We start from the raw sequence: 15,351 nt of genomic DNA, 5'->3' as shown, positions 1-15,351 counted from the left end.
ACAGATATGCAAGTCAATCAATGTAAAAGTTTAAAATAGATTGCTCTGGAACAGATATAGACTGTGTTGGTATAATTTCCTGTGACGGTATGGAGTGGGCAGCCTGCGTAGCTGCAGAAAGCATACGTAATTGAATTTCTGTGTAACCGGAGCTAGGTAACAGGGAGCAGGTGCTGGATTAGACATTCCTGCTCTGATGTCATCAGCTGAGTTGGCAGACAGGAAGTTATCGTCCGCACGCACCACCTGCCCACAGACAGTGACCCAGCACATTTCCCTGCGCGCGTCTGCATGCGTTTACACAGGATTCATCACTAAATCACCCACCAATTAAAACAGATCATTTCATTGCTCCAGGTCGCTCTTTCACTGCTCAGGTAAAATGTTCAGAGTTCTGTTTCATTGAAAGGAGCGATTCCTCGGGGGATATAAAAATAGAAACAGCCCGAGACAATAATAGCAAAGATAATTCTGTCTTGGGTGAATCTGATGAAATGTAGCTGTCAAAATCTCTGACGTTTGATTGCAAAAATGAAAGAACGTGACGAAATACTGAACTATTTAAACAATTGCATTTAGTCATTCGACGCACACTCACTCTTCAAAAGTAAAAAGAAAAAAATTAAGTTTCTTTTGATCATAAAGGCTGCAATTATTTGATCAAATAGGAAAATACTAATATTAAAATCATTAAATGTAATTAAATATTAGTAGTCATTAAAATAAGTTTTCCATTAGAAATTGTATTTATTATAAATGTTATTATATAATGCAAAGCTGATTTGTTTTTATTCTCATTATGCAATTTAATTATTAATTTATTATAATATGTTGCTGTTCAATAAACATATATATTACATTTTAGCACCATGTGAGGAATAGAAAGTTTCATTTATTTATTTAAAAGAACAACATTTATTTCAAATAAAAATATGTTGGGTTCATTTTATTATATTCTCATCACTGTGTTTTTAGCCATTTAATGTGTCCTTTTGATATAATAAACAACAATACAAATATTTATAGCATTTTGCTGAATTGCTGAGATAAATAATTGCGCTTTATGTTTTTGTTTGTTTATGATTATTTGATAGTTGTTGTAAAAGAAGCAGGAGATGAACTCCTGTGGTGTGCACCGAGGTCGAAACGCCCGGTCCTGCCGAACGTAATCAGTGAAGTACAGCTGATGTTGCACATTCTGCTTGAAATCACCCCAAAACTCGTCACAAAGTACAGTCTGACAAGAAACAACAGTAAAGGACAGAAAAAGACATGCCTCGAGCGAAAGTCTCCATTTGCCCTCCATTTAATCAAAATGCAATCCAGGAGAAACAACAGTGAGGATAGCTCCTGCGAGCCTAGCTTCCTCGCATCAGTTCCAGCTTCGGTTTTATTCATTTTTCTTTACTCTTTCTGTCTTACAGTACAAGCAAGTGGAGCAGTACATGTCCTTCCACAAGCTGCCGGCTGACATGCGGCAGAAAATCCACGACTACTACGAGCATCGCTACCAGGGAAAAATCTTCGACGAGGACAGCATCCTTAACGAACTCAATGACCCGCTCAAAGAGGTGAGGCACAAACACACTCGTAGGGTCAGAGCTTATACGGCCACGTTTCAACCTAACATAATCTCCCTGTCTGGACTCACAGTCGCTTTCATTTCAATATGAAAGGAAACATATCTTAGATCTTTACTACTTTGCTATTACTTCAATGCCACGTACAGTTCTTTAAGCCCAAGTAATATATATATATAGCAGATTTACTTTATTAGACTTATTAAAATCTGATATCAGGCCATAAACAGTGATAGCTGATAGCTGTCAAAACACACAGATGTTCTTATAATAATAATGAAGACTTTTAAGGTTTTTATGACGTTATAAGGAAGATTAACATCTACTGTAGGTCTGATTGAATATAAAGAAATACATATTTTTTTAAACAACATATAATATTTTACGTGGTATTTTAATAGTCAATTTCATACCAACATTATATAAAATTATATCCCATAAATACAACACAAAAATACATATGAGATACATATTAAATATTGGTAGAAGGTTGTGTCATAATACGAATTTGTTTGCATTACTGTTCAATTGTCGCTTTTGTTTTCTTTCTGTTTTGTCCTACTATAAAATTAAGCAATTTTGTGCAATTTTAATAAATACGTACTGAGAATAAACATTCTTCTAGGTTGCTTTGCACAAAAATAAAAAAATATTGTCTTAATTGCCTTAACTGTCTTAAAGATTGTGATTAAAAGTGGCATTTATTTAAATAAAAACTCGAAGATACGTATTCAGTATTGTAAGGCAAAAGCTAAAATAAATAAATAATAAATAAATACGTTCTTGGTTGTTTTGCACGATATTAAAATATGTTCGCATGATATGTTGCAGTACAATAAATAAATTATACCTCTGTGTTATTTTGCAACACTGTTAAATACAGTCTTAAGTAGATTCAACAGATTGCTAAATATAAATATTAAATATTGCACCCTTCTAGGTTGCTTTGCACGATAATAAAAGGATTGTCTTAAGTGCCAAACAAAAAAAAAAAAGCTGCATTGTTGAAGTCCTCAATGCAATAATGACGGAAAGGTCAAGCGCTTTGCATTGTGGGATACAGTACCCAACACAACGCGCTTTATTGTACAGTACGCTGCACATTTTAATAAAGATTAAAGGTCATCTAGATATTGTACAAGTACAGAACATTAGCGTGCGGTAGACGTAAATGCACTGGAAAAGTCTCAAGATTACCGAGAACGCAGCGCTCACGTCACGCGTGATCACGATCAGAGTGTATTATGACACAGCAAAATGAGAGATAACACTGACGCCTTCATCCCCCAAACACCTTTAACTCTCCCTCCCATCCTCCCTCGCTCCTCCATCTCTCTCTTTCCCTCAGTTGGTCAGGGCTGCTATTTTTACATGCACCGCCTTGTGACAAACCGGCTTTAAATAGATAAAGTCTCCAGCTTGTCTCCCTAGTGGAGGTAAAGGGTTGGACGTGGCTATCAAACTCATTATTCCTCCCGTGTGATTGCGGTCAGAACCTTCCTGACGCTTTTTTCCGACTGCGCCACCAATCGAAGCACGGCGCAAATTTATTCTTCACACCCGAGCCACACCAAACAAACACATCCTTCACCCCGGGAAGCGTGGAGACGAGAAAGACGGAAGATTATGTGCATCTGGCTTTCAGCTAATGGCTGAAGCGAGCTTGACACGGACTGTATGGGCGCCATAAAATAAGCTCACTGCAATGCAGTGGGAAGACGGTCTATAGAGGCCGGCGATTGTCGCAGAGGAGAGCTAAGCAAAAGGTTACAAGAAAAGGCGTTGTGACATTTCGAAAAGACATTGCCCAGACCGACTATATAATATATTAAATATTTACAATATGTGTTTTTGCTGATAGGTCAAAAGCATGCAACACTGTGATTATACATAATAAATAATGATAAATAAACACGGAGATGCATATAGAATGCTGACAGAAGGCAAAAACATTTAAAAAATATATATATATATATTTTTTATATGACACCTTTATTTTACAATGAAATAAAAAAAAAAAAAAATTGTTTCGTCCCAAAGGAATTGCGAAAAAAAGTCATATCACTTCAGGTATAAATATTGAGAGTCAAAATGCAAAAACATTCAAATCAATCAATTATTATATCAAATATTTTACTCGTTGCATTGCTATTCTGCTGTTGATTGAATATCGAAAAACAATCTGATAAATAACCAACCAGCCAAAATAAATAAATGTTTTGTTTTTGTTAATATTACATTTTTATATTACATAAAACGTAAGAAAGGCTCTCTTAATGTGTTTAATCATTTATTTCCTGTTCTAAATGTGTTGAGTTTTTTTTTACTGTTTTTGATAAGGTTTTTGATAAAAACCATAATAAATTATTATTATTAACAATATCAATAACATATCTTTTAAAACATTTCATTTATAATACATACCAAATATTTATAAAATATAAATAAATATAAACAAACAAATAAATGTTTATATTACTCATATTACGCATTTTAGACTGTTATTCAAAAACACATAACATCGTAGATACTGTAATACTGTTTTAAAAGACAATCTAAATTATTCTTTCTTTACTTTTTGAAGTCTGTTGATCGTGTTTTCCTTGTTTCACCCCACAGGAAATTGTGAACTTTAACTGCCGTAAGCTGGTGGCCACCATGCCGCTGTTCGCGAACGCAGACCCTAACTTTGTGACAGGAATGCTGAGCAAGCTAAAGTTCGAGGTCTTCCAGCCTAACGACTACATCATCCGTGAGGGGACCGTGGGTAAAAAGATGTACTTCATTCAGCACGGAGTGGCCAGCGTCATCACCAAATTCAACAAAGAGCTGAAACTCACCGACGGATCCTACTTTGGAGGTCAGTTCAGAACTAGTTTCCTCCGTTTCTGTCGGAATCGTTCACGGCTTGAAGCGCAATTACAGCGCGATCAAACCAAAATACAGACATCAACCCTAACCGACGCAATGCGGTTCCTGTAAGTGCATCATTTCGTACCGATGGGCCGAGATCAAACAGGCACAGCACAAACTGTAGAGAACGGCCACGCGGCGTTTTATAATTCAGAGATTACGTCACGGATGACCTTGGTGTCACATGTTCTTCGGTGTTACCTAAGCCGCACGAGCGTGAGAACAAAAATTGAAATTAAATCATATTTTCTCACGATTCATGAAGGTTGTGCCTGCTGTAGCATGGGTGCACTGCGATGCCAGCCACCTGCTCCAGTGGAAAACCATCTGCTACTGGTATTTTAGCCCGTAGCGGGAATGCTGCTGGCATGTGTGTGTTTGAACACGGGGGCGAACGTGTGTCGAAGCTGCTGGCGGTGTCAGGAAATCTCTTCCTCCTCACTGCCTTCTGATAGAAGCTCAACGCACATCGACCTTGGTCCTAAAATCCAACGGAGATCATATGAAAACATGCAGGACAGTAACAATTAACAGAGTTGTTAATGGCTCGCGTTAGGACAAGCTGCGTTCAGCGTAGTTTTTTGACCGCCAGTGACCAATGAACTGAACGGAAAATTCGGGGAAAAAAGTGCCTAGTACTTATTTATTGACTGATTAGAAATAGATCGATAGCAAAATATAGCCATCAGCAATTAATTAATAAAAAATACATTCGAATTCTAGCTAAATGCTTTTAATTTCAGGTAGTTATTTAGTATAATATTTATAATAAAACAATTATATATGAATAATATATATATATATATATATATATATATATATATATATATATATATATATATATATATATATATATATTTTAAATATTTAAATACAATTTATTACTATTACTACGATTATTATTATTATTACAAATGGTAATTGGTAATTAAGACAATAAAGCCAAAACGTATGTGCAGATTATTTGTACTTTAATACCATGAGCGGTTCAATTTGAATAATGTTATTATTATTTAATAAAATAATTTATATTATAAATTTAATTATAATAAATATAAATGAAGAAAAGTAGGACTATTGTAAAGTAAATAAATAATGACAATTATGACAAATTATTGTGTTATTATGATTATTATTACAATTGATATTATTTTAATATAATTAACAAATTTATTGTATTTACTGTTTTAGTTCAATGCTAATAAATACAAACAAAAACGTTATTATTATTATAAAGATGATAACGATGACTTTTGATTATCTGAAATCACTGATTCTTGCATCTTAAAACACATGCAGTAGTTTATCAGCAACAACCACAATATAAATATATAATTATAATAATTATTATTCTTTAATCATCATTATTATTGTTGTTGCATATTATTATTATTATTATTATTATTATTATTATTATTATTCATGTTATTATTATAACATAGTAATAGTAATATTTATTTATTTTTATTTTAAACATGCAGTGATTCAAAGCCTCCATGTAAGTAAACTAAAGAGATGAGGGCCAGTTAAGGTAAAGAGCTGATCCCGATAAATCAGGCAAACCCCGTCCGTTAGCTCACAGCTGGGATACGTGCCAAACCCACGGACCTATGAGGCTATGAGGTCAAGTGTCATTTCCATTTGCAGAGGCCCGAGAGGAGGGCTGGTTGATTGGACGCTCTTTTGTCAGGGAGAGAGAGACACCTTCACACATTTGCTAGCTCAGGCGCTAACTCGTTCAGGCACTCATCCACCGGCCACAGACGTGCAAAGTAAGACAATTACTACGGAAATCTGAAATTTCATGACGTTTCATCATGTTGTTGCTTTCAGACCCTCTCCGTCTCTCTTGACTTTTCTGTCGCTGTTATAGGGCCCGGGAAAATGTACATCACTGTGACATTTGAGCCTAACGAACCAATTAGAAATAGAACAGCAAGCGCAAAGTACTTTTGCCGTCCTCACCTTTATACCGCGCCGCATGACGCAAGAAAAATGGCACTTTTCCATTAAAAACTCCAACACCTTGTTCCCGCTCCCAGCTGGAGAGTGTTGTTAGCATGTCCCGCGGGCCACACAGACTTTTTCCACAGCATTTCTCCTGTCCGGGACAAAATGTCAAGGGTATCATCTCCAGACTCTGTAAATAACGCTACAAATCTGTCATTTTGAGGATCTGCACAGGATGTACATCCGGCAATATTTACTCCAGCTTACAGACATTACATATAAGAGTGCACATCTTAAAGTGAAAGACAGGGCCATTTGCACTTCTCTAAGCACTAAGGACTTTTCTTGCCACATAGAGATTAAACCAAATTGTGGACAAGATTAAACTGTCACATTGACAGCAAGGTTCATTAAAAATCTCTCTGTGAAACACTTTGAGTGTGTACTTTGTTCAAGGAAACACTTCTCGAACATTGATGGGGCGCAGTTTCAGGTATTTAGGTAAAAAATAAAACACTCCTTTTTCAAAATATTTACATTAACAGCAATAGTAATAATAATAATAATAATAATACTTGTTGTTTGTTTAATAATGTAATAATATTGTCTTTTGTACTACTACTTCTACTAATATTAGTAATAATAAATAGTTGTTAATGATACAGAAATAATACATAGCATTATGAAAAAAATGCATTGCTATATACAAATAAAGTAAATATAACCCTAAAATACAAACAAAAAATCAACTGGACAAATAAATATTAGTAAGTAGAAGTAGTAGTAATACAAATATTTAGAAATAAAATGTTATTGTTATTATACAAATAATTATTTAATATTTAATAATAATAATAATATTTATATTACAACAATAAAAACAAAAGTAATAATTGTTTCAGTAGGAAATTAAATTATTAGTAGTATTTTAAATAGTAGTACTATAACTCTATATATTTATTAGTAATAATAATAATAATAATAATAATAATATTTTTAATTTATAATGCAAAAAATATCTACTACTACTACTATTTTGTTATTGTTATTGTTATTATTATTATTATTTCAAACAGATGATACAAATACAAAAATACTTCATAATCCACTATTTAGTGCTGAAGTATGGTTAGTCAGTCTAAACTTTTTTTCGTAATTATAAAAATACGTTCTTGGAAAGCTCACCAACCAAACTACACAAAGTAGCTCTTCTAGAAGCTCCATAAATTAGTAAAACAATGTATAAATATAGTAATTATGTGTTGTATTTGCAGTTTTGACTATAAGGTATGCAGCTACTGGAAATCAATAATAAATATTTTTTTCCACCGATTAAATTGAGTTGTATTAATGTCTACACCTACCCCGACCCTAAACCTTCCCTTACAGTAATGCCGATACATTAAATATTGTTGTTGAGCGTGAGAAAAAGGATGCGATATCGATGTGCGTGTGCGCAGTAATCCCTGGTATTAAAATCTGACCGGTCGGATCACATGTCAGGAAACAAGTCTATTCTACTTTTGGAAAGCCATGATGCATGCGCTATTAAATTGTTATTAATAGCCTCACCATCTAAACGAGTTCCTCTAATTCCTTATGGCATTATTCGTCTGTTTCCCGCAGAGATCTGCCTGTTGACGAAAGGTCGTCGCACGGCTAGCGTTCGCGCCGACACCTACTGCCGACTTTTCTCACTGTCCGTGGACCATTTCAACGAAGTCTTGGAGGAATATCCCATGATGCGGCGCGCCTTCGAAACCGTCGCTATCGACCGCTTGGACCGCATCGGTAAGACCAGAAAGCCCTCCCTCGCCTTCTCTTCTAGTCTAATGCCTGAACCTCGTGTGTGTTCGTTGCGCGTTTGTCCTGCCCTTCATCGCACCTCAATCATCTTCCATTGTGTTGCATGACGTGTCTATATATGCTACCTGGTTCTCTCTCTTTTTTTCTTTCTCCAAATGTTTTTCGTATGGATTATAGCCATTGTAAATCGTTAGAACTAACTGTAAATGCTAGTGTTAAGTAATCGGTCTGTCGGTGAGCGACAGTGCATGTAGCCGTTCTGCCCGGGACCAGCTGGTTTTGGTTCAATGTCATCCCCAAATGGACGCATGGAGGGTGGACGGAGGCAAACCCTCACCAGCATGAGCCTCCGTTCCACTCCCCCACCTCGCACACCTGGGTATGAGCACCACCCCGTCCTCCCTTGACCCCTAGCCGCAGCAGTGCGCCCCCTAGAGGGGGTTTGAGCTGGTGCACTAAAGGGCAAGGGCTGAAATAATTACCTATCAATTAGAACCAGTTCTTCACATGTTAGTATAGTCCCTGCTCGTTTAAAGTGCTTACTTTATTATATTTGTTTACTTGTTTTTTCCTAAAACGAAGAAATTATTTTTGAAACACGGTAACAAGCTTTTCAATTCAGTTTAATTCAGTACTAACTGTTTTATAATAAGGGTCCATTTTTAACATTAGTTAGTAGATTGGGAACTATGATCTAATATTAAACAGTATAGCATTCATTAATCTTGTTAGATGTTTATGCAGAAACAATTGTCACTGTACTCTTTGTAAATTCAATTGAACTAAATTTAATTAAACATGACATTTTGAATTGGAACGACTAAAAATGTATTTTAAATAATGCTGTCAAATGATTAATCATGATTAATTGCACCCAAAATAATAGTTTTTGTTGGCATATATGTATGTGTGCTGTGTTTATTTATTATGTATATATAAATACATACACATGAAAAATATGTATGTTTATATATTAAATGTATTTATTTATAATATAAATTATATGTAAATACATGCTAATATTTTGAAAATATATTAATACAAAATATATACTCTATGTGTGTGAATTTAGATATATATTATGCAAACAAAAACTTTTATTTTAGATGCAATTAATAATTTGACAGCACACATTCTAAAGCAAACTTTAATATACAAAATTGTATTTATTTTACTTGAAATTGTTTATATGAATTTATATAATGGCATGTTTATGAATTAACATTAATTAATTCAAAAAAATCATGATACCCAATGTATTAACTAATGTTAATAAATTGAACCTTATTGTAAAGTGTTAACCACATTATTTGAACTCTGTTCACAAAACATATTGTTCCAAAGCAGCATTTAAAGATTATTTTACAAATGTGTTATTTTTTTTGTAGTTTATTTGTGCAGAATCTGCATGAGTCGCCTCAACATTCATTAAATGACAGCATTAACATCTGTAATATCACACTTAAATTTAAGAAACTCATTTTTCACTACAACACATTTACTCCTTTACTGAATGTTCTTTTCCATAAAAACATGTCCTAAAATTAGCATTACTTTTATACTATGATTTAAAAAAAAAAAAAAAAGTCGACATGATGTACTTTCTTTAACATTTCCCCACTAAACACAAATCCATTATCACTCACACCACTCTTCATAGAAATACTGAAAAGGAGGATTTCTCTTTCAACCAGTTTCAAAGGAACAATGGAAAATAAAAAAGGGATTTTTATTGGAGCTGTCTTAAGACACATCAGGTTCTGTAACGCTGCATATTTTAGTCTTTGTCTCATTGTTGAGATACAGGCCACCGTCCATCATGAATTTGAATTGTGTGGAATTCAAATGTGAGCTAATGCATTCTGAACATTCGTAGAACATCGGTTTGATGTTCTGCACCATTCAATGGGTTCGGTCTATGACCTTGTCACCACTTTTTTTGTGCTATTCGATTGAATCCTCTGTCACTACGGTTTACAGTAGAGTCTAGAGCATGAGCCCTGTTACTCTTCACCCGACATTTCCATGAATCTTTTATTCAGTAGGAATATTTAGCTAGTTTGTGACAGACCAGATTTGAAGTGAAGCACAAACGCATCTTAAATTCAGTGGTCACATCCGAGCACAACTCCAAAATATGTATTATTATTTTTTCTTTTTTTAAAAAAAGGGGTTGAACTGTACAAAGTATAAACTGTGTCTTGTTTCTTTGTGCACCTTTTCACAGTTCATAAGATAAAACCGGAAGATAATTTAAGATGTGACCTGAGAACGCAAAGTAAATGTTTCTCCTTTAAGCATATGAATCGGTTATGACATGTACTAATATAGCATGAAGCCCTGCATAATTTCACAACTCGAGTGCATGAAACATGCTAGAAATCTAAAACGATATCCCTTTTTAAGTTCCATTATACAGTCATTGGGATCGAATAAAAAAAAAAAAAGTAGCACCTGCTTGCCTGCATCCGAAAAAAAAACGAACGAACAAAAAACTGAGTTAGACATAGGTTCTAATGTTATTTTTTTAACCTTTTTCCTTGGTTCTTTTTAGTTTTGTGTTTATTTGCTAAATTCTGGCATGTTGCTATTGACTTGCCTTGCGCTAAAAGTTGGATTGGATTGGTTTGGATCAATATGCCCACACTATTGTGACATGCACGTCACAATTAATCGATACCAGATAAGAATTGATGTAATCGGGCCAATCAAATCAAATTCAATTTGATTAAACGAACCCCTAAGACGGCAGTATGCATTACGCTGTCCGAATTCAAAACTAGGACCGCATCTACACCCATCTCTGTTTGTGGCATTGACGTTAACACCCTTTAAACGCCAGTCACAACGCGAGACGTCCGGTGTAAACAAAGCCAAGACGTGCATTTGTCCTTTCATGTGGAGAACGAGCTCGTACTAGATTGCCACCGCAAGTTGCCAGCACTTACAAAACAACTTTTGATTTGACATAAGTCCAACTAAAACAAGGGGTCTTGTCTCATACAAGGGAAAAATACGGACCGTGACATGACTGGTGCTCCATGTACTGTTTTTTGGACTGCAAATGCTTGTCTCGTCCTAAGCGAAAGAATTTGACAAAAAAAAAAGCAAACTAAAGTTACCATGCATTAACCAGAATGACATGTTGTACAATTGATGTATCTATCTTTATTTAAAAATTATTTGACCAGGAGCCCCTCTTGAGATGAGCTCATCTCGTTTTCAAGAGTGTCCTGGCCGACCAGTAGGCAGCAGGTAAATTCCTCATGACGATCCAGATTTTCCCCCCCTCACATCTGAAACGATCCACAGGCTTAAGGCAGCCAGCATGCGTTCAGTGCACCCAGTGGACCTCAAAACCAAGGTTAAATCAAACTAATAAAACGCCATTGTAAGTAAAAACAAGGTTGCATGCTATTGTTAAAGTCAAGGCAAGTAATTTTGATGTCATGTTTGGGGCATTTATCTTATGTATCACTATGTCTTTATAATAATAAATGCATGCATGCTATTTGATCGCTTCTAGAAATCCCGAAAGATGTGCTTCACGTAAAGTTTTTACTGCAACAACATAATCAGAATGATAACAACGCTGCTGCTTGTTGTGATGATGTTGCTAAACACACACAAAATGCTTCATTCTGTTTTCATTATTTGTCTGTATCTTTAATGGTGCTTTAAAATGAGCTTGGTAAGTCTATTTATAGCACAGTAGTCAATATTTGAAGTGGATTAAAAAGTTTAATCAAAGTTGTCCTAACATCAAGATGCGTTACTACTTTTTGATCCACTTTAAATGATGACTACTGTAGTTACAGTCAATCTACTTTAAATGGTTAGCTATACATAAAGATAAGACGCTTAGAGGGGTAATATATTAATACATTAGATTTCATTATAAATTTCAGAGAGTCTACAGTCTTAAAAATGAAGATGCTTCAAGAGATGCCATAGAACACAAAAGAATGAAAGGTTTTTTAAAGAAATATCTCTTTCTTACCTTTTTATAATCTGAGGAACCTTCTTTCACCACAAAGAAACTTCTTCAGATGTTGAAGGTTCTTTATGGAACCATTTATACAAAAAGGTTCTACTAAAGCCTTTTGAAGCAGCTTTACTTTTAATAATCATTGAAAAAATAAGACATTTAATTTAAAAGACTTAACCTAAAATGCTTAATGTGTCAAAAAACGAAAAAAGGAAAATAGAAGAGCTTACCACAAAAAGTGACTTTTAAACTCTTAAACAGATAAGAATATAGATAAGCTATTGTTACACTACTGATAAATGTAATAAAATTAGCTTTCAAGCTACTTGGCTTTCAAACACAGATTTCCCACACCTTTAGACAACGAATTACAACCATTACTTTTCTGTTATTTTAACGCTGGCTTGGAAATGACAGTTTTCAAATTCTCAGATATTTTCAAGTTGACTGTGTATTTAGACATCTACCTCTCAAACTAACCAAATTGCAGATTGTCAAACTAAACGCAAAATGCTAGAAACCAAATCTAAAATATACAGTAGGCAGCTTTCTCTCTGCCTATTTATAGCCGTGGTCCAAACGTCATGGCGGCCACCTGGCAAGGTGTTTGAGCTCAATGGTGTGCTGCATTCACGGCTCACTGTGTTCCACTCATTAATTAGAGAATGGGAGGCAGACTCCAGGTTATTAGGCATCTTTAGCGACACAGATACAAAGAAATGAAGCCCAGTATCCCCATTCAGCCCCAGAAGAATGCAGCAGAGGGCTAATGTGTCTCAGCGGGGGCCGTCAAGCTTAGAGGTGAAATAAATGGTTCCGTTCTGCTGAATGTCTAAGAACATTCGGTGGAGATGCGTGTTTCTCCATACAAGCCCCATGTAATAGATTTTGTTTTAAAAGAGACTGTGGGTTACTGTGAAATCAATGCTAAAGCAATGTTCAGAATGTCTTTTTAGAAGTCTTCTTGCTCACCATCAAATGTTGTGGCAGTCTCGAATTATATTTTTGCTCAAGCTTCCCACAGGAACGAAAAACCGCTCAATTGTTTCTTCAAAAACAATAAAAGCTTTACTTAAATCTGAGCCCTGTTCTTCAACGGTGTCTCAAACCTTGGTTAGATAAGCCAAAATAAGTCTGCCATTAAGTTATTATAATATAAAATAAAATGCATCATTCAATTCTTCCAAGACTCCTAGCAATTGTCTTGTAATTATTGAAACATCTGAGACATATGCGTGATCATTTTGGTAGCACTTTATTTCACAGTCCTCTTATTCATGTACAATAACCAAGTAATAACTAGGTACTAACTCTGAACCTGTCTGTAAACCTAACCCTACCCCATGCACTTACCTTGTTGTCTTGGGTAAGTACATAGTAAGTGCAAGTAAGCACACATACTGTAAAGATGCAATTGTTTTTTATGTGTATTATTTGTGCTTAATGTTTACATTTTTATTCAGTCAGATAAACTGAACAAACAATACAACATTGACAGCATGTGACAGCATCTATAGCACATTTAAAACTATATCTATATCTATAGCATATTAGAAATATAATAGCATACATTTATCCATTTTATAGAAATGTTATGATTATATTAAAATGCATTTACCTAATTTGACATTTTTATTAAATTATAAAGATTTAATGAAATGGTTTCTTTATCATGTTTTATATAGAGAATATTGTTGATTTTTGTAGTGAATTCATTATTACTGACATAAAATACAAATTTTTCACACTTAAATATAATAGTACTGAACATCTGCAATTCATTTGATTAATTAACTGAAATAAAATCGACATATTAATTCAATATTCTCTAAGCCTAAAAGGGTTCATAAGCATTTTATCATCAGAGACCTACAAATGTTTATGTTTTAGAAGCTGGTTAAATTACTAATTAAATCACAGTTTGAGATGGCATTCTTCCCATTTAATGCTACTTGGTTTTCATATTTTGTTATGTAATGCAACGACATTCATGCATTTTTAAATGTGACTGAAGTGTCTAAATATCTTTGGGTTACTGCGAGCCAAATTCTTAGTTTAGTACAACCCAAGATTATGTAATTTCCTGCAAAGACCCCTGTAGATTTGGTTGAAGGCAACACTCGGTCAATAAAACACGAAGTCAAAGTTCCTGCAAGGGTGTCAGAGAACATCTACACCTCGAACATATCCGGCAGAACGTTAAACCTCTTAGAGGTCATGATTGATCTGGAAGGAGCTTCTCCACTGGCCCTTTAGAATCCTGTGATTAACATGTTTTTGATCAAATCCTCATTCACAGAATTCACGATACCTCCAGACCTCTTTTTAAACCTCACGTAAGTCTGTAGGCATACAATGCGTGTTCGTTTAGAAGTAGACCGTAGTTTTTTTCGGTGTTCATCTGGATTCATTTCGCTGTGGCTGCCAGTAGATTACACAGCGTGGCCTTTGCCTTCTGAGAACGAATACGCAAAGGCCGTTTCTCTCAGGGTGGTTTGCAAACATCAGGAGCGATCAGTCACTATTTTTCCCCACACCAAAATGCATCACAGGTCTGACTGCCTCTCTACAAAAACTCACCCAGCCTTGTTTACCGCTACCAGACTAGTCGATACGCAACCGTGAACAAGGAAATTGTGTATATTTGGATATGCAAGGACACAACAGGCCTGTAAAACCTCAGAGACGTCTCCAGGGAGGTCTTTGCCCTTACTGCAGTTATGTACACGTTGTTCCTGTCCCCCTGAATAACCGTTCCTGTCCAGACCAGACTTGCTCATCCTCAAGAGCCCATTTCTTTCTACAGTGACATATGATATCTCTCATTTTCTCCCGTAGATATTAACAAATGATATAGTGCTGAAACACTGCGTTATTGATCGCTTCCCTCCATAGGAAGGGCCTTAAATCAAATATACATATTACAGTAAGTTATTAGGAGAGTGTTTAAATTCCTTCATCTTGACAGTTACTGCCCTGCGCTCTTAATGGCAGATTCATATTTTTATTTATATGTTTAGACAAAAAAAGCATTATTTTCGTATCATCTGTGCCTGTCCACTTTTAAGCTGTCTTGGTTGGTTTGTAAAGTCTTTTTACCATTTATTTTTATAA

General features: G+C 35.0%; 1 protein-coding gene across 2 annotated transcripts in view; it reads left to right on the top strand.

Moving 5' to 3' along the window:
* The window catches only part of LOC122326632 (potassium/sodium hyperpolarization-activated cyclic nucleotide-gated channel 1), a 92,630-nt gene that overhangs the window by 70,514 nt on the left and 6,765 nt on the right, over window positions 1-15,351 (top strand). Inside the window, exons 5-8 of one of the 2 annotated variants that reach the window (XM_043221694.1) lie at window positions 1,425-1,571; window positions 4,200-4,440; window positions 8,070-8,234; window positions 11,441-11,504. In XM_043221694.1, coding sequence (XP_043077629.1) covers window positions 1,425-1,571; window positions 4,200-4,440; window positions 8,070-8,234; window positions 11,441-11,504 — 617 coding nt within the window. The remainder of the gene's footprint in view (window positions 1-1,424; window positions 1,572-4,199; window positions 4,441-8,069; window positions 8,235-11,440; window positions 11,505-15,351) is intronic. The other variant, XM_043221693.1, reaches the window with a different exon arrangement.

The sequence above is a fragment of the Puntigrus tetrazona genome, chromosome 21, assembly GCF_018831695.1.
Source record: "Puntigrus tetrazona isolate hp1 chromosome 21, ASM1883169v1, whole genome shotgun sequence".
Lineage (NCBI taxonomy): Eukaryota > Metazoa > Chordata > Actinopteri > Cypriniformes > Cyprinidae > Puntigrus > Puntigrus tetrazona.
The sequence above is the reverse complement of the archived record's forward strand: the minus strand, read 5'-3'. Positions and strand labels throughout refer to the sequence as shown.